Here is an 18,884-nt window from a genome sequence, read left to right as displayed (position 1 = left end):
AAAGCCCTTCCAGGGTGGGGACCCCCTCGGCGGACCTGGGTTGAGACCTAGTCTGGGAACCCAGGACGGACTCCACACTGGGGGCCGCCCTCTTCCTCCAGTGACTTACGGCATGAGGGCTTTCAGCGTCCTTCTATGGACGAGGACACTGAGGGTCAGAGAGGTTCCCATCACGCAATTAGTAAGTAGAGCAAAGGATACGAGCCTGCGTTTGTTGGTTTATTTTTCCTTTTTATTCTGTTGTGGTGAGATATTCTATACATTGGGGAATCTGGAGTTTTAACCGCTCGTTGTGTGGTTCAGCGGCATGGTATTCCCGGGGTCACGCAGCCTCCCCGTCTATCTACTTCCCAGACTTCTCCATCACCCCAAATAGAAACTGACCCCATCAGAGAACAAAACCCGTTTCCCTCCCCCCGACCCGGGCACCCGCCCTTTTGTCTCTGAACCTGACTGCTGGAAGGGCCTCCTGTCCAGGTTCTCGCGTGGCATGTGTCCTTCTGGGACCGACTTGTTTCCCCGAGTCCTCCAGGGCACCCGCACGGTAGTGGGCGGCAGTTTTGTGGCTGAATGATACTCCACTGTGCAGACGGACCCCGTCTGGGTTTCACGTTCGTCCGTAGAGGGAGACCTGGTCCGTTCCCACCTGTTGGCTGTTCTGAGTGATGCCGCTGCGAGTTGGGTGTGCGAACACCCCCTTGGATTCTTCTGGGCGTGTCAGGTCTGCTGGTGGCCCTCGTGTCCCGCATGCTGAGGTGTCCCACCTACTGCTCTTCCAAACCTTCTTGGATGCCTCCAGCCACGGGGAGCTTGCCACCTCCCAGACCAGCCTCTTCCCACCCAGTTTGTAGCCCGGATCTGTGTCCCCGTGGCTGGAGTCCCAGGCCCCACAACTGCTGGGGGCCACTCGGCAGCACTTGTTTCTCCCTCCTCCACTGGGTGCCTCCCTGTCTTCCCGCGTTGGGCCTTTGCCCATGTGTGGGGAGCTCTGGTTCACCCCTAGCCGCGTCAGACCCCTGGCTTTCCCCTCTCCAACTTCCAGGAGAATGGAAGGCCACCGTGGAGAGCACAGTGGAAGCGTCTTTACCAAAGACCATCGGTGAAATAATCATGAAAACACTGCGGTCTCTCTGCCTCCGAGCAGACTTCACCATGTTGTCCCAAGACGGAACCACGGCGGCTGGTCTACTGTGTTCCGTCCCCCTCCGTCTCCTAAGACAGAACTACGGCAGCTGGTCCGCCGTATCTGCTGTGTCCCGTCCCCTTCCGCCAATGCCCTTGGGCTCACCCCTCTCTCCTTTTTCTCCGCAGGGACCTATCAGGGCCAGTGGGTTGGTGGCATGCGCCAAGGCTACGGGGTGCGGCAGAGTGTCCCCTACGGCATGGCGGCGGTCATCCGCTCGCCCCTGAGGACGTCCATCAACTCTCTGCGCAGCGAGCACACCAACGGCGCGGCGCTGCACCCCGACGCCTCCCCGGCGGTGGCCAGCAGCCCGGCCGTGTCCCGAGGGGGCTTCGTGCTGGTGGCCCACAGCGACTCCGACATCCTCAAGAGCAAGAAGAAGGGGCTGTTCCGGCGCTCGCTGCTGAGCGGGCTGAAGCTGCGCAAGTCCGAGTCCAAGAGCAGCCTGGCCAGCCAGCGCAGCAAGCAGAGCTCGTTCCGCAGCGAGGCCGGCATGAGCACGGTCAGCTCCACGGCCAGCGACGTCCACTCCACCATCAGCCTGGGCGAGGCCGAGGCCGAGCTGGCCGCCATCGAGGACGACATCGACGCCACCACCACCGAGACCTACGTGGGCGAGTGGAAGAGCGACAAGCGCGCGGGCTTCGGCGTCAGCCAGCGCTCCGACGGGCTCCGGTACGAGGGCGAGTGGGCCGGCAACCGGCGGCACGGCTACGGCTGCATGACCTTCCCCGACGGCACCAAGGAGGAGGGCAAGTACAAGCAGAACGTGCTCGTCAGCGGCAAGCGCAAGAACCTCATCCCGCTGCGCGCCAGCAAGATCCGCGAGAAGGTGGACCGCGCCGTGGAGACCGCCGAGCGGGCCGCCACCATCGCCAAGCAGAAGGCAGAGATCGCCGCCTCCAGGTAGGTGGTGCAGCGGGTGGGACGCGGCGGTCTGCTCAGGCCGCGGCCGTCCGCAGGATGAGATGCTGGTGTTTCTGGACTGGTGCCCCGGGGCACCTGGGGGCTCCCCGGCGGTTCTTGGGGGGGGCCGGGCAGCGGTTGGTCCAGCGGCTGCTGCTGGTTGGTTCCTCCAGCTGAGAAGACCGCCCGCTGCCCCCTGTGCTGGCGTTTCCCGTGGGGTCGCCGTGGGTAAAGGAGGGGGCCCGTTCTGCCGGCGACACAGAGGTGTGATGTCGCCACGGTCGCGCTCCCAGCGCTGCGGGCGCTGGGGGGAGGGAGGAAGCCACCCTGGTTGTCCCTGGGCCCCAGGACACAGCCCCAAGGGGAGGGACCGGCTGGGAGTGCCCGGCAAGAGGCCCACGTGACCCTGGGCGCCGTAGGCCGGCAGCCCGTGTGAGGTACGCCCCTTCCTGAGTTGGGGTTCCTCAGGGCTGCTGGGCAGTGGGCAGCGGTCCTGAGCTGGCTGTTGGGGGGCACCATGTCAGCTCTCCGGGGGATTTTGGTGTCGGTGCACAGTGCGGGCTCAGAGCTAGAAGGAGGGGCTCAGGGCCCGGCTCCTGGAGCTGCTGGGGTAGGTCGGCAGCGGTCCTGGGGACGGCTTTAGAGGGTGCACCTGCCCAGGCCAGAGGCGTCTAGCAGAACAGACCCCCACGTCTTTCTGGATGATTCTGGGTTCCCAGTCAGGGGCAGGAAACCTTCTGGCTCCGTCAAGGCTCAGGACAAGGCCCAACCTTGTTGCTAATTAACGTTTTAGTTCGTTGGGCTCCGGTTTTCCGTGGACTTTGATCCACAGCGGAAGAACAGAAGCAGTAGCTAGCGTCTATCTGCGGCTCCCGGAGTCTGAGGCTTTCGAGGGAGGAGATCCCTTCTGAGAAGCCAAGAGAAGGATCGGCTGCTCCCTGAGCACCAAGGTCCCAAATCGCTCCCCCTCCTCCCCAAGACACGTCCAGGCATGGAAACAAATGGGGCCCGCATTGATGACGGCTCGCCTGGAAGCTGAAGATGAAATTAGGTGTGATCGTTATTTTTTCCTTCCTAAACGTGACAGTTGCTCGTATGAACACAGAGCATAGAAGGAGGACGGCGTCCGCGGCTCTGGTGGGCCATGGTGACAGGCTGGTGTTCGGTGTATGTCCCGCCTTTCAGCTGTGTCGTGTGGTCTGTTGACCTCCACGGACGAGAGGCCATTCCAGGGCTGGGGCACTGAGTGATCGGGGATCCGGGGTCCTTGTGGGAGCTCCCGTCCGGCTGCGGATCTGTTCTCGGCCCCCGGGTCTCCTGCAGAAGTGACGTTAAAGTCCAGCCACCAGGAGAATGTCCTTGGGACTGAGCATGTGGGACACGAAAGTTTTCTGACAAATCCCACAGAAATAGGGGCCCGAGATCATGTCACGGGCTGAGCTCAGAGTCCGCACACCTGACGGGCTCCCCCGGGGCTGGCTTCAGTCCGTGAACCGGGAGTGAAGGTCTAAGAACTCGGGTGACGTTTCTCCGTGCGTTGGGGTCAGCTCAAGGGGGCTGCAGACCCTGGTCCGGCTCAGACCCAGCGTGGGGAAGGTGCTTCCCTCTCTGGGCTGGGTTCCCTGTGGAAGGACGGGATGAAGCGATGGACAGTGCCTGCAGCCTGTGTGGGGGGCCTGGCTAGACACCCCAAGGCCCCCCTCCACTGGAGCGTGGAAGTGGCCTTGGCAGCTGCAGGGTGGGTGGTCCCCAGGCGGACTGTGGTCACTGTCACGGCCCAGAGACAGCCAGGCCATGTGGGCGGTCACAGAGGGGGGCCACCAGTCCCTCCTTGGGTGCCGGGAGGGTACAGGTTACTGAGCGACGTCTGCGAGAGACGGTGCGGTGTCTCCTCCCCCGGGGGCAGCTCTGTGGGGACAGCTGCCCAGTGGATGGGGACACGGGCTTTCCTGGAAAACATGGGTGGGGCAATGGCACCCAGAGCTTGAGCTCTGGGTGGGGGCCCCTTATGTGGGCCCACAGCTGAAGGGGTAGTGGGGTCGGGGGAGTGTCCGCAGCCTGGTTCCCCGTCCCCGCTCCATGCACGGGTATCCCGGGGCTCTAAGGCACGTGGAGCCCGGCAGCCACCCCCCCAAGATTCTGGGTTCCTCATCTGGGAACCTTACAGCTTTCCGGGCCATCCTTGCTCTCACCAGCTCCAGGGGTGGTGACGTGCCGCAGGCGGGGCCTCACCCCAGAGCTGCTGGTTTGGCGGGTCTGGACGCAGCCTGGGAACCTGCATTCGTCAGAACCCCCGGGAGGCTGCACCCGCCAGCTCCCCCCGGGCGGAGGCGCTGCAGGAGACAGGAAACGGGTGGGTCAGGGCCCGCCGGCTGGGTCCGTCTGGGGGGCCGTGGTCAGAGCAGAAGGTGCTGCTGTCCTTCCCCTGTGACTCTCTGTGGCGTCCTCTCCCCCCGTCGTGACTGATGGCCGCCACCTGCCCTGCTGTGGGCGGGAGACACCCTGAGCCCCCGGAGGAGCCTGTTCCAGACCACGAGTTCTCCGGTGGACCTCAGTGTAGACGCCTCCCACACTACGCTCCGGCCCTTCCGCAAAGTGTCCTTCACGGGACGGCAGAGGTGTCCCTTCCGTGCCTGCCGCCTCTCCACCCCCTCCCGGTGCCCGCGGCAGACGTGATGAGTCGATCGCAGCGCTCCCGGCAGCGCACTGGCCCGAGGACGGAACCTGACGGTCTCACCAGAGCCGCTGGTCTTCCCGAGGACCCGCCGGGGGCTGGTCGGAAGTCAGGACGCAAACCTGTCCACTCCTGGCCCGGAGGCTGTCCACCACGGTGTCCAGAGGCTGCCTCCTGTCACGCGGCTCTCGTGGCTCCCCGTGGAGGAAAGCACTGGTGGGTGCCGAGCTGGGGGTGACATCCCGGTCTGTCCCCCCATCCTGGGCAGCCCCGGGATGCAGGGCAGCTCCCCGGGTGCTGAGAAGGCGGCAACGGACTGTGGTGAGCCCCCCCGCTGTGTCTGCAGGGCGAGGGTGGTCAGGGCCTGTGACAGTTCAGGGGCTCCCAGTGGTGGTCGCGAGCGGGGTCCCCGCCTGCCGCCTCTGTGGAGCCACGCGGACGTGTCCACGGAGAGCTGTCTGCGGATGTGCGGCGTGGTCTGAAGGGCTGAGGTGTTTGTCACTGCTCGCTCTGTTGGGGCGTGGACTCCTGGCCAGGGGTGTTCCGGTCACGGCCGAGGCGCTGGGGGCTGGAAGAGCGTGTACCGTGGCGTCTGCTCCGTGTGCTTGCTTCGAACGAGCGAAGGAGGGAACGAGTGAGTGGCCGATCACGTGGGCCACACGTGCTCTCATCGGCAGCGGCTGGGAGCCTGGAGGTGTGATAGTGGCCGTGGCCTTGGGGGGCAGGACACAGGTCTGCCAGACGCCCAAGCAGCTAGGGTCACCCCAGCTACCTGTCCTTTCCGTGGGGACCGAGGGAACCCCCAGGCTCCTTGGTGCCCGTGGATTCTGGCAGGAGGAGAGCCGTCCATCCCGGGCCCAGCAAGGCTGCGCCTCCTGGCAGAGTTGAGAGGCAAGAACGGCATTTTTCCCACGTGGTTCCTCTAGTGTCCCAGCTCCCGGGGCCCGCCATCGCGCGGGTGGGGCCAGGTCCTGACGGCCAGGGCTCACCGTGCGGCCGTGGGCAGTCACCGGCTCCACGGGGGGTGGAGGCCGAGGCCCCGGCGGCATCCTGCGTTGCGGGGGTTACCCGGGGTGGGGTCCGCGGTGCTCAGCACAGGGCCCGGGAGGGGTGGGCACGTGCCGACGAGGGTAAGAGCTCGCAGCTGCACATCCCCCTCCCAGGCATCCCCTACCCCCGAGACCCCACAGGGCCAGGCGCGCCTCTGGACTTGCTCCTGATTTGACTGAGGCTGGTCGGGGACAGCGAGCCAGGATGTGCTGGGCAGGGGGCAGGGATAGTGACCCGAGAGCCCTCTGTCCCAGCTCCCCACTCCCTGGGCTGGCTTCCCTCTGGTGCGACACCCACAGCCTGGCGCTTGGAGCCAGCAGTCCCCGGGGAGCGGCTGTGGTGATTGGGGCGAGGGGTGAGGAGGTGCGGGGGGCTGAGCCGTTCAGGGGGGCTCTTGTCCCGGCGGGGCAGCCCCAGGTGGGGGTGCAGACAGGAAGGGGGCGCCGTGCCCCGAGGCCCCAGGGTAGGGCAGGCATCCCTGCTTCTGTGCCGGCGGTGGCCGGGCGGCTGCGGGCGCCTGTCCCTGTGTGCTGAGGCTGGCTGGGTCCTCGCAGCGGCCAGCAGGGCAGACAGGTGTGCAGGCCCTCGGTGGAGGTGTGTGTCTTGGGACGCTTGGCTGAGTGGGTAGAATTGCAGGGGGGAGGAGACGCGAGGGACCTTGTCCAGGCGTTTGGACGGCGGACGTCATTCCTGACACGGGGCTCCCTGACCTCCGCGCACTCGGGCGGACAGGGCTCCCTGACCTCCGCGCACTCACGCTCCTCCTGCCGGGCAGCCTGCCCTTCCGAGGTGGGGGTTGTCCCTGCCAGCGGGGCTGGGGCTGGGGGGAGGGGAGTCGCATGGGCGGCGTGGCCGAGGACAGGCCCTGATGCTGAGGACACAGTGCCCGGTCACAATGAGATACACCATCGGTGTCGGCCGCCAGGCCCGCCTGCTCTTGCCTGGCACGGAGCCCAGCGGGGGCTTGAACTCACGACCCTGAGATCAAGACCCGAGTTAAGACTAAGAGTCCGTCGCCCCCCAGGAGCCCCTGACAACCGTACGCTCTTGTCCGGCTTCTCTCCGTGTCCGTGTAGACACAGGTCTCACACTCTTGCAGTTTCCTGTTGCGTGATGGGGCTGCCCGTCCGTGGCTCGCTTCTCTCCGGACCTGTGTGCTCGTCATGGCTACACCACGTGGGTCCAGCCCTGACTCTCTGAATGAGTCTTGGGCGCGTCCGGACACTCGGTCTTAGGGGCAAGGCCGCAGAGTCTGGGTCTGTCCCCTCCACTGCCGGCTGGCCGTTCAGCCCTGCAGCCTCCTGCAGCGGCCCTGCTGGCTGAGATGCGTGCGTTTAGTCTGTGCTGGTGCTGGGGGGGCCTGGCGGGAGGGCTGCCCGGTCTGCTGTGGCTGGGGAGAGGAGGGGCTGCGGCAGGACGCGGGGCGGCCTCGACGGGCAGCTCCACCTCTGAGGCTTGTCCGTGGCCGAGGCCGGCGATACCCCAGAGACGCCGCCCTCCTGACCGCTGGACCCTGCGGGTATGTGACCTTCCGCGGCAGAAGGGACCTGGCAGACGTGGTGAAGGGTTTGGAGAGGAGGGGCTCGTGCGGGCTTGGGGGCGGTGTGACTCCAAGGGTCCCAGAGCAGGTGCGCGTGGGCTCAGAGGGGACCGCCAGTGGAGGCAAGGGCGGGTGACGTGGCCACAAGCCGAGGATGTGGCCGCTGGAAGAAGGGAGGTAACTCAGCCCTGCACCCCCAGGTTCTAGAAGGGCCCAGCACCGCCCGCCCTGTGACTCCGGCCTGCTGAGACCCCAGCGTCTGCCGTCCAGAGACAGAAGCTGCCGTGTGTGCCGCACGCGTTGGGAAGGGCGTGCCCTCTGCCCTGGATGAGGGCGGGGTGTGTCACCCCCGGTCCCCTCTCTAGAATGGGCGAGCCCGTCCCCTTCCCACCCTGCTAGGTGGCCCGCTCCTCCAGGCCCTGCGGAGCTGGGCTCTCTGGGCAGGGTACGAGCGCTTCCTGCCTCCGGAGGAGGGCCGACCACCTGCTAGGACAGGCCTTCTGGTGGGCGAGAGCCATCTGTTCTGGCTCTGGCCTCTGGACAGGAAAACCGGAGGAGAGACTCAGGACTGGGGTGCTCGATCCTGGGAAGGGGCTGGCTCCTTTCCATGCTCCACCGCACCCCGTGGGGCCTCGCCCTCACACGCGGGGTCAGGGGATGCGGGCTGTCAGATGTGATTAGGCTCGTGGCCTGCTTTGCTCCGCGGCGTCCCACTTGTCAGACAGAAGGCCCAGAGCCTGTGACTCAGCCCCAGCCAGTGATCCCACCTGGCGCCCAGACAGGCACCTTGGATGACAAGGAAACAGGAAGCCAGCCCCGCGCTGCCACATCCAGGAGAGCCCTCCCCCAGGTCCCACGGTCCAGAGTGGGGCTGGGGGCCATTTCCCCCATCCTCTCTGAGCCCCCCGCCTCTCAGGAGAAGCTCAGGGCCTCCTACAGGGCCCTGAGAGAGGGATTCAAATCGGTCTCAGCGATCTGTCTCCGGACTTGGTGACTATGGGACATCCCCCCCTCAGTGGGACCCCTAGCCCTCCTGCTGCAGCGGGATCCTGTTTCCTCCTCCTGGAGAGACGTGGTGCGCGGTCCTGCTGCGTGTGGCTCTCTGGGCTCCAGCAAGGCTCGTAACTCCCTAGACCGTGTCTTCGGCTCCGTGTAAGGAGTCGGGAGCAGCAGGAGCCTGGTGCGGCCGCAGGGACAGACGGGACGCTGGGTTGTCCTTCCCCTGCATGTGAGAGCAGGCAGGGGGACAGGTGCAGAGAGCACAGTGACCCCCCTGCCCTGACCCCTCGATGGTCACCGAGCCTCCATGCCCCCCGAGTAAGCCGCGCCCTTGGAGCCGGGGAAGCCACATCCACGTTAGACCCGAGAGTGTGGTTTCAGTCCAGCCAGAGTCCAGCAGATGACGGTGGCTTCACGTCTGTTCCCGACTCCGCCGTCCCCTCACTGGCCGTGCCCTCTGCCATGGGACTTTGGGGTTCCTCCTGTTAGAGGCTCGGCCGTGTGCTTTGTTGGGTCAGTGGCCTGGGGTGGACGTGGCGGCCGGCCCCCAGTTCGCCCCGTTGGGCTCCAGCACCGTGACAGCAGGGCCTGGGTGTGGGGACCCCGGGAAGACCCCGACGCACCGGCGGGAATGAACGATGACTTTGAGCCACCCCCCCGGGGCTTGTTTCCCGGCGGTGTAGCCGGCTGACCGAGCACCCGCCGTGGTTCTGGAAGGACGAGTGTCCCTGCTGCGCCCAAGCCATGCCGCACCGTCGGTCCTCCGGGGGACCCTCCTGACCTTCCCTGTGATCCGTGTCCCGGGGCTGCCGTGACAAAGTGCCGCCCGCGGGGGGGGGGGGCCAACACAGCAGGTGAACATCCTCTCCCGGCTCGGGGGGCAGAGGTCTGGAAACGAGCGCGGTGGGTCTGCTCTCCCTCCGGAGGCGCCAGGAGGGTTCTCTCTGCCTCCTGCTCCGGGGGTCCCAGGGTTTTTTGGCTGGTGGCCACGTCCCCCCGTCTCTGCCTCTGTCCTCACTCGCCCTCTCCCTGTGCTGGTATCCATGTCCCCTCTTCCAAGGACACATCCTTGGCCTAAAGGCCAGCGTGACCCAATCTGACCTCCTCTTAATTCGATCTACAAAGACCCCATCCCAGGTAAGGTCACGCTGAGGTTCTGGGTGGGTGTGAGTCCGGGGGTGAGTCCGGGGGTGGGGGCCCTGGCTCAGCCCACAGCATGCTGCGCCGCGGCCAGGCTGTTCCCGCGCCTCGAACGCCGTGTTCCCTGGTCCTTCACCTCCTGCTGTCCCGGCGCCTGCCCGCGGTCAGCTGTCCTCCGAGAGCTGGGGTCCAGGTCACTGCTCACTTGCTTCGGCTGCTCAGACCCCCTTTCCCCTCCCCACAAAGTGTCTTCAGTTCCTGGGGTCCCGGGGCCCTGCCTTAGCTTTCCTGGAGTTTTCCATGAGGCACGCGGGGTGGTAGACCCCGCCGATGGCGAGACGGTCGGGGTTATCTCAGCACTGACGGAACCTGCCACGGCTTACAGAGGCCACAGCTCCAAAACGCCCCGGCCACTCCCCCGGCCTGAGCTTCAGGCTTTGTCCGCCGCCGCCCCCAGATGGTGACCCCCAGGGCCTCGCCCTGCCTCTCCCAAGTCCCGCCGACGGGCTCTGCCAGGCAGTGAGCTGCCCAGCCCCGCGGAGAGTCCCAGCCTCCAGGCCGGTGGGAGAAGGGGGGGCGTGGCTGGTGGGGGAGGGGGGGCCTCACCGCAGGGGCGCGTCCCGGAGCTGGTTCTCTGCTGTGGAAAGATCCGTACCGTTGGCAGACAGTGCCCCTGCACGTGCGCCGCACGGGGTCTTGCAGGGCAGTTTGATGCCTCGTGGCTTTCTGCAAACCCGGGTCGGTGGAAACTGGGAGCTGGCGGTGGTGTTCAGGACTCGTTCGCAAAAGCAACAGAGTCTCAAATCCTGCAGGACGAAAGGGGCTGCGCTGGCTTCCCTCTGCGCTCACGTCCGTTTCCGGCGGGTTGCCCTGCGCTCACGTCGGCACCCGGCAGTCCTGGCAGGTCTGGGTCCGGAGGGAAGGAGGCCGCATGGGCTCCCGGCACGCATGTCGGCTCGGTTGGGAAGGTCTCAGAGCGGCCGGCCCGGGACGCACGTGCACCTCCAGCACCTCCAGCGTGAGGCGTCGGCGGAGGACCGGTGCCCGGACGGCCGCCCCGCGGGACCGGGAGTGGGGGAGCCACGGCGCCTGCCGGGGGAGGCCGGGTGCACCAGCCCTGCCCCAGCTTCGGAAGGGGGCGGCGCAGGGGTGCGTGTCCTCGTGTGTGGTGAACGCGGGCGAGCCTCGGCCCGTTTCCTCCTGCCACTGCGCATCCCTGCGATGTCCCGTTCTTCCTCGCGGCGCAGGTGTCCGTGCCCTCCCGCCAGCAGCGCCCACGCGTGTCCGCACCTCTGGGATGAGTTCTGCCACCGTGCACGGTCACCGACGGAGCCTGTGCAGACGCGTGTCCAGCTCGCTCGGGCGTCCATCTGGGAGCGCAGTCGCTGGGCCCGGGAGCCGCAGTCCTTGGTTCAGCGCTTCGGGGACCCGCCATGCTGTTCGCCGTCGCGGCCTGCCTGTCTTATGTTACCGCGGGCGGCGCGGTGGGTTCTGGTTTCTTCCCGTCCTCACTGCCTCTCGTCGTGGTGGGTCCGCGGCTTGCCGCCCCGTGGCTGTGTGGGGGCCTCTCCCCGATGGTGACGATGGCAGGATAAGGACACGCTCGTCGGCCGCTTGTGTGTGGGGACACCGTCTGCCGTCTGCGGCTTTAACAGTCGTGTTCTTGGTCCCGTTGGACACGCTCGGTTGTCGGAGTCTAGATCCCGCGTGAGGCTGGGCTCCTGCCGGGCGGGGGGCTGCCTGCCGCCCTGTTCCTCAGTGTCCAGCGGTGGGGGGTCCTGGGATGGGGCTTGGGGAGGCGCCAAGGGAGGGACCCTTCCGGAGCCGATCATGAAGCTACCCAGTGCTGACCCAGGCAGCTCTGAGCCCTCGACCCCGCAGTGCTGGCCTCGGGGCGCTATGCAGCCTGGGGACCGACCCGAGTCTCTGCGGTGGCCACCAGGGAGACCCAGCCCCTCCCGCCCCGAGGCCCCCCTGAGCTCGCCTGCTGGAGACTTAGTTGCGGGGCCTCCCCAGGGTGGGTCCCTCGGGGGAGGACGGGGCAGCGTCTCGGCACCCTCACCCCTTCCCGCCCTCGGCTGTCCCCAAGCACCCAGCCGGCGACAGCGTGTCAGGGAGGCAGGGGGACGGCAGCCCATCTCCCATCTCACCTCAGCCTCTCTGGCGCCCACAGCCTCTGCCCCGGAGCCCCCAGCCCTGGGCCCTTCCTGTGGGTGTGTAGACGTTACCGTCCAGCTCTGCCCCCGGGCCTCCCTCCGCTGTCCCAAGAGCACCTGCTCCTTGTGGAGCGAGTGGCCGCCGGTCTCTCACAGGGGCTGGCGGCGGGGTGAGCGGTGCCCCCAGATTCCCATCCCTCCAGAGCAGGGGGGCTCAGGTGTTGGGATTCACCCCGCAACTCCTCTACCCCCTGTGGAGCTCTCGGCCCCTCGTTTCCTCTACGGGGACAGGAGGCTTCCCGCCCGTTCTCTGGACCCACGGTGGCCACCCGGCCTGTCCTTCCGGGCCGATCCCCCGCTTCCTCTCTCCGCTTCCAGCTGCTGTGAGCACGCATGGTCCTGGGCCAACAGGAAGAGTTAGAGCAGAGCAGTTCTGCTCCCCGGCCTGCAGGTGCTCGGTCCAGCGTGACCATGCGGGCCGACTCGCGGCCACCAGCCCGTCCCCCTCCGTCGCAGGCGCACCGCAGTCCCTGGGGTTGGGTGCCCCGTGCCGGCACAAGCAGGAGGGGAGGAGCCGGCATGCAGTGACCCTCCCCGGGGGCCCGCGGCTTCACACGCACGGCAGCCTCGGGAGACAAGGCTGAGGGTCCCGGGCACTTGGGTCCCACGTCCCCACCTGGAAGGGAGCCATGGTCCACTGGGAACACCTGTTCACTTAAAACCTAATTGTGGGAAACACGTATAAGGTCAGCTTTACCGTCAGAGCCGTTCTAAGTGGACGTGCAGCGGCACAGAGCGCGTTCATGGTGCCGTGCAGCCTGGCCCCCCAGAACCTTCCCATCTTCCAGAGTGCAGCTGTGCCCACAGGGGAGCAGCACCCCACACCCCTCCCTCCTGCCCCTCCCCCTTCTACCCCCCACCTCTGCGGATCCCCCTGCCCCGGGGCCTCGAACGAGCGGAACCTACGGCGTTTGTGCCCTTGCGACGGGCCGGCCTCGCTGGTCCGTCTGTCCGTCCGTCCGTCCATGCTGCAGCAGGTTCACTGTCGCCTTCCCGTCGTCCGCGGGGACCCTGCTGGGTTCGCCGCACACCGGCCGCCCGGGCCGCTCCCGCCTTTTGGCTGATGTGGATGATACTGCTGTGAACAGGGCCGTGTCCTTTCATTTTCGCTTTGCATCGGGGAGAATTTCCAGGACACACAAGTGCAGAGGAGGGTCTGTGACCCCGCGGGCCGCTGCCCCGGCTCGAGCCCTCAGGAGCTCAGGACTGCTCTCGTCCACCTGACCCCGGACCCCGCTGCACCCCAGGGCCGCTCTTGGAGCCGATTCTAGGCATGTTGCCATCTCCCCTCTAAGGACAGAAACAATTAAAGCCGGGCTCCACGTCATCCGCCTGAAGAAAGAGCCCCGACGACTAACACCGTTCAGAATCCAGCCAAGCCCTCCTTCTGCTGCCGCGGGGACCGGTCCCTCGGGTCTCGCTGAAGCTTCTCCCCCAGCCCAGGCCCCCGACTCCTGGCAGTGCACGTGCGGAGCCAGCCAGGCTGTGCGGTAGGACCTCCCCGCTCTGGGACCGGCCGACTGCTTCCCGGGGGCGCCGAGCCTATGGCTGGTCCCGTGGTTTCCCTGAGACCCCTAGACCAGGAGGCCTTATCAGAGCCCCGTTCTGTTTGCCCGTTCCCACGAGGACACGTCCCTCTTGGTGCGGTCAGTGTCGGCCGTGGCCGCTGCCTGGTCCGCTGTTTCAGGAACACCGGGTTTTGACCTGGTGAACCAGAAATCTGTGTCTGTTCCGTCCGAGCCGTCGTCCGCCAGGCCTGTCTGATACACGTTGGCCCTGCCCGACAGATGCGCAGGTCGCCGAAGCTGAAGTCCCTCCTGGCGCAGCCGGCCCTGCACTCGGGGAGGCCATTGGACACTCTCGAGGCTGCTGGCTGGTCCCCAGGGCACCTGAGGGAGGTCCAGACCCCTCCACGTGCCGGCTCCCAGCCCGGCAGACGCGGCCGCCTGTCACTCTGGAGGCCTGCGCCGCGGCCGTGTCCACTCACCGTGACCCAGACAGGCGGAGGAGGGGGCCGTGCTGGCACATGGGACCCTGCGCCCAGGGCTCCTGCTGTGAGGCTACCGTGAAAGCTCTTGTCCCGTACGCAGTGGGATCCTGTCTTCGCGAAGGGAAACGGATGTGTGCGTGCATGGCTATTCACACATTCGAACTCGGCTTCTGAATCCCCGTTACTTCCCCAAGTGCCCCAGCCTCCGCCGTGCCTTCCCCGTGACCAGGATGGCACTGTCGGCTGGGAGTGTGCGGAGCAGGCAGGGCCTTGGGGGGCGGGGTCCCTGCCATGGGGCCACATGCCCTGCTCCCCTCCGCCCTCCGCATGGCACAGTCAGCGCCCAGGAGGCCCTCAGTCAGGGAGGGCCGGGTACGACACCCGTGAGCCCCTGGAGTTGGCACCCGGTCCTCTTCCTGGACCCCACGGGTTGGCTGAGCTGGAGACTATGACAGCCGAGGCCAGTCCCCGGACCGGCTTAGAGGCAAGGACTGTGGGGCCTGCTGTCCTCGAAGGTTGGCACTTTGGGAATAAGAGAATTTCAGGGAATGGAGAGGAGAAATCAGGCAGTCAGGGTCCAGCCCCACTGGGCATTTTCTGTGACTCAGACTGGGTTGTCAGACAGGCCTCTAGAGGCCCACGGAGGTCCAGAATGACTAAGAGACCAGCAGGTGTGGAAGCATCAGGGCGGCCTGTCTCGGGGGCTGGGACCTGCGAGGGAGCATCGACCCAGCTGTGTGGAATGTCTGTGCCTGTGCCGAGAGGCGATGGGGAGATCTCACCCCTGCCCGTCTTCAGTGCCTCCTGTCCGGTCGTCTCTGCAGACAACAGATGGGCAGGTCAGCAGCTGTGAAAAGAGGAGTCTGGTCTCTGTTCAGTGCTTCCGAGTCTCTAGGATACAGTCCTCTGGCCTTGGATCCCCCTACCCCTGGCCGACATCCAGCACGGGTGCACCACCACCCTCTGGGCAGACTTCCCCTTTGCACATTCTGTTCCCTCTGCTCGGAATGCCCTTCCTTCCGCCCAGTGAGCTCCTACACAACCCTCAAGACCCAGTTCAGATGCCCCTCTCCGAACTCCTCTGCGGTCAGAGGAGGAGCGTCAGCTGCTCTCTCTGTGGTCCCTCCGTGTCAACATCTGCCTTGAGGCGCAGTTTTTAATCTGTTGGGACCACGAGCTCCCTGACGTCAGGGCTTTGCTTCTCCATGAAGCAGGCATAGGAAGGAAGGGGGAGGAGTGGAGTCTTGCTAACACAGACGGACGTATCTGAGGAGTGCGCGTCACGGGCCGTAGGGTCAGAGCCTCGGTTTCCCGATCTGTACATCGGGCACCACTCCCAGGGCGGTAGATGGAACAGGAGGATGTTCTTGGAATATTCAGTCCGTCCCTGCCACCGGAAAGCCCTCTGGGATTGCAGTCGTCTTCATCCTGGGGCGTTCCGGGCTGGTGCAAAGTGCAGCAAGCTTACAGAACAACCCTCCCGCGGGCTCTGGGTCCTGCCTCACCACACGCAGACGCTGGTCCCCTGGGTTCTGATCGTGGCTCTGCCCAGCTCGCAGGGGACCACGCAGTGCGCCGCTCACCTGGCAACGCCCGGCAGAGTCTTGCAGTCGATCCCCGGCGAGCCTGGAAAACGTCCCCACAGACGAGCCACTGCCTGCCGCCAGCCCCTGAAGGGTGTGCCTGGCGGGTCGCTGTTGTTCGGCGTGGCTGTGGCTGGTGCCCGCTGAGAGCCTTGGGGGCCGGCGGGGTGGTGCTCTGGGGCCAGCAGGGGCTCGGGCACCCGTGGTGGCTCCGCCTTGACCTTGAAGACCCTGTTGCTCCACACGGGGTGGGGACCTTGGCTGGCGGTCATCCAGTCACCTGGAGGCCACCGGACCTGGCTCCCGCACGGGCCTCCTGGCTGAGGGGCTTTGCTGCTGGGCCCCGTGTCCCTGCCCACGGAACGGGCGTCCCCCTCCCGTTTGACCTTCATTTCCTGCTCTTCCAATTCTGTGACTTCCCAGGGTGACGGTGTACTTAAGAGCCCCCGCGGTGTAGCACTGGCCGGCATCCCGCCTCCATGGAGGGGACCGAGGGGCCGTCCCGGGTCCACACTCCGCTGCGCTTGCCCCCCAGGAGGCTCCAGATGAAGTCGGGGGGACAGGAAGTGTACACGCTGCCCCTGCCACCAAGCACATGTGCGGGGATCGTGGGTGCCCCTCGGCTGCTGCTGCCGGACGAGCTCCCCTTCCCACCCACCCGCAGCTTCTGCAAAACTGTGCTGAGGTCACCACCCCCCGCCACAGTGGGGCCTCGATGGCGGGTCCTGAAAGTCACCGACAAGCTGTGCCCCTTGAGGTCAACCAGCCAATGTGACTATGAACCTTTGTCCTCCAGCTGGTCCCTGGGGGTCAGGCGCCCCGGGGTCTCTGTCCCTCCTCAGGGGCTGTGTCCTCCTGCCGGCCTCTCGTGGTCCCGGCCCATCGGGTCCCCCTCCCCCGCTGTGCCATCCGGTCTGGCTGCCGTGAGGTACTGCAGACCAGGGCCTCCTTGTTCATGGGGACGCGGCTTCCTGAGGACCTCCGTGTCCCCGCCCTGCACACGTTCCCAAACACGTGGGGGCTGTGCTGCCCCGTCTCCTCAAGGCCGCGTGGCCGGATTTGTCTCCCTCACCTGCCGACGTCCCTCCTTTTCCGGGTGCCGAGGCGCCGTCTGCGCGTGAGGCCGTGTCCGGGGCCTGGCGTGCACCCGGCACTGGGCCTGTGACCGGCAAATACCACACAGGCGCGCGAGAGCTGGACGGTGCGATGGACCTTGGAGGTCGCAGAGCCCCCGAGCGCCCAGGCGGGACTCGAACCCACGTGCAACACGTCTGGATGGAGAAGTCGACCTCCTCTGCCTTCAGGGATGGGCCTGGGAGCGTTTGGACCGAGACTCCGGGTCTTCCCTCTGGATCCTGACCGGCCCGAGGGCTGCCTAGCAAGGGAGGCCTGCAGGAGACCTCCTGTATGGGGCCGGCCGGCAGGGGGTACAGGGCTGTGCTCCCGCCATGGGGGAGCCGTGTGGACCCTCGTCCTTGTTCACGCTGCCTGCTGGGGGGGCCTGGACCCTCTCCGCTGCCGGGGGTGCTGTGTCCGCGGCCCTGCACCAGCCCCTGCAGCCCCCTCACAGCCCCCCCCGCAGCCCCCCGCAGCCCCGGCGTCCTCTCCTTCTGGCTGGACACCGTCTGTTCCCGGCGGGCGGCCTGGCTGGCTGGCGCGGGTGGGAGAGGACGCGGAGTGGCTGGACGGGGAGCAGTCCCCATCAGGGCCTTTGTTGCCAGACCGCAGCCACCCCCGGCACGGCCGAGACGCGTGGTGCCCACAGCCAAGGCCCAGGCAGCCCGCCCTGTGTCTGGAGCGGCTTCTGGGTGGGTGCTGGCCGCCGTCCACTGGCTGGTGTGGCCGCCAAGGGCTGTGGGTCCAGAAGGACTCAGGGGCCAGGCTGGAGCTCGGCGGATGGGCCCTGACGGACTGGGGCCACCAAGAGAGGCGCGTGTGTCCTTGCTCAGCCGCCTCGGGAGAAAGGCAGGGAAGCAGACACGGAGCTCTGTCCGCTGAGCCGCCCTCTCTGGCCTTGGTGCCTGGGGCGGGTTTTTCCCGACGTTCATGCCGTGCTGACAGACACAACATGCGTTTTACGACTTTGACCATTTTTAAGTGACCGGCTCGGCCGTGCTTTGTATATCCCGCGGTGGTGAGGCTGTCCCCGCCACCATCTGCGGAACTAGCCCAGACTGACTCCGCCTCCTCTGGCTCCCCCGCCCCCAGCAGCTATCTCCACGGACGACTGGCCCCAGGCCTCACATCCGCGGGACACCTGCGAGATATCTGTGGACATCTGTGGGATCGTCCTCTGTCCTGCTGCGATGAGCTTCTCTCCCTGAGCACGATGTCCTCAGGGTCCCTCCGGCTCTAGCAGGTGTCAGGGTTTGCGGTGTCTTACGGCCGACGGGTCCTTCTGCCGTAGGGACGAGCCACGTGTGGTTTGCCCATAATCTCTCGACGGGCACTGGGCAGCTTCCACCCCGTGGCTGCCGTGGACGGTGCCGCCGGGCACACATGCGTATGGCTTCCCCCTAGACGCTCTACTGTCCGTCTACTGTCCGTCTGCTGTCCGTCTGCTGTCCGTCTACTGTCCGTCTACTGTCCGTCTACTGTCCGTGCTCCCGGGATGTGCCCCGAGGCAGGACCGCTGGGTGGGGCAGTGCTCGATCCATGCTTGGAGGAGCCGCAGGGCTGGTTCTCACGGCAGCTGTGTGGTCCTTTGCTGCTGCCGGCAGGGCGCTGGGCTCCCGTTCCCCGGCGTTGTGGCCAACACTCACCGTGTTTTCTGATGGCGGCAGCCTAACGGGCGTGCGGCCAGAGCACTTTGCCCGGCTTCGGTTAAGTCTCCACGACCAGCCCCACCGTGCACCCAGCGGGGCGGGCAGGAAACACGGGCCCAGCCAGGCAACCCCCTCCCCAGCTCACCCTGACCAGGCCCTGCTGGACGCCCCCGCTGGCCGCCTGCCCTGGTCCCGTCTTCTCCAGAGCCTCACCCCTCCCATTCTCCGTGGCCAGAATGTGTTCCCAGAGGCCGGACTTCACTGTGGGACCAACTCGGACCCTTTTGTGCTTCCCACCGGCAAGACCCCCCGAGCTCTGGTTCCTCCTGCCGCCCTGCCCGTCCGGGGCACTCGCCCTGCAGCCGGGCCTCTGGCTGGGCGGCCCCCGGAGTCCCCCACCTGCCGCCCTCCACTGGGGCCCAGGCACCTTCTGGACGCCTCCGGGGCTGTGAATGGTCTTAAGGACAGCGCCGTGTCCCCCCAACCCACCTCCCGCCAGAGCGGTGAACCACTGTGGGCTGGGTGAGAAGTCGGGGTGCTGGTACCCACCTGTCCGCCCTCTAGGCTGCCGCTCTCCGCTTTGGAGAAGTCTTCCTGGGCCTCGCAGGTGGGAGAGGGCTCGGGCCCTGGATGTCCACCCATTACCCTGCAAGGTCCTATCAGAGGGAGGCGGGAGGGTCAGTATGGGGACGGGGGAAGCAGATGGGACCTGGGCAGCAGAGGTCGGAGAGCGAGCAGAGTGCTATCACCTGTCTGAGACTTGGTCTCCCTGTGTGCGCAGGAGCTGGTGACAGGCCTGTCCCCAGGCTGCGGTGGGGCCTGCAGACGGTGACCGTCT

General features: G+C 66.5%; 1 protein-coding gene across 1 annotated transcript in view; it reads left to right on the top strand.

Moving 5' to 3' along the window:
* Positions 1-18,884, top strand: part of JPH3 (junctophilin 3) — a 70,670-nt gene that overhangs the window by 28,302 nt on the left and 23,484 nt on the right. Inside the window, exon 2 of the mRNA XM_045989053.1 lies at positions 1,312-2,089. Coding sequence (XP_045845009.1) covers positions 1,312-2,089 — 778 coding nt within the window. The remainder of the gene's footprint in view (positions 1-1,311; positions 2,090-18,884) is intronic.

This window comes from Meles meles, chromosome 19 (assembly GCF_922984935.1).
Source record: "Meles meles chromosome 19, mMelMel3.1 paternal haplotype, whole genome shotgun sequence".
In the NCBI taxonomy this organism is placed as follows: Eukaryota; Metazoa; Chordata; class Mammalia; order Carnivora; family Mustelidae; genus Meles; species Meles meles.
This window is presented reverse-complemented; position numbering and strand designations above follow the sequence as displayed.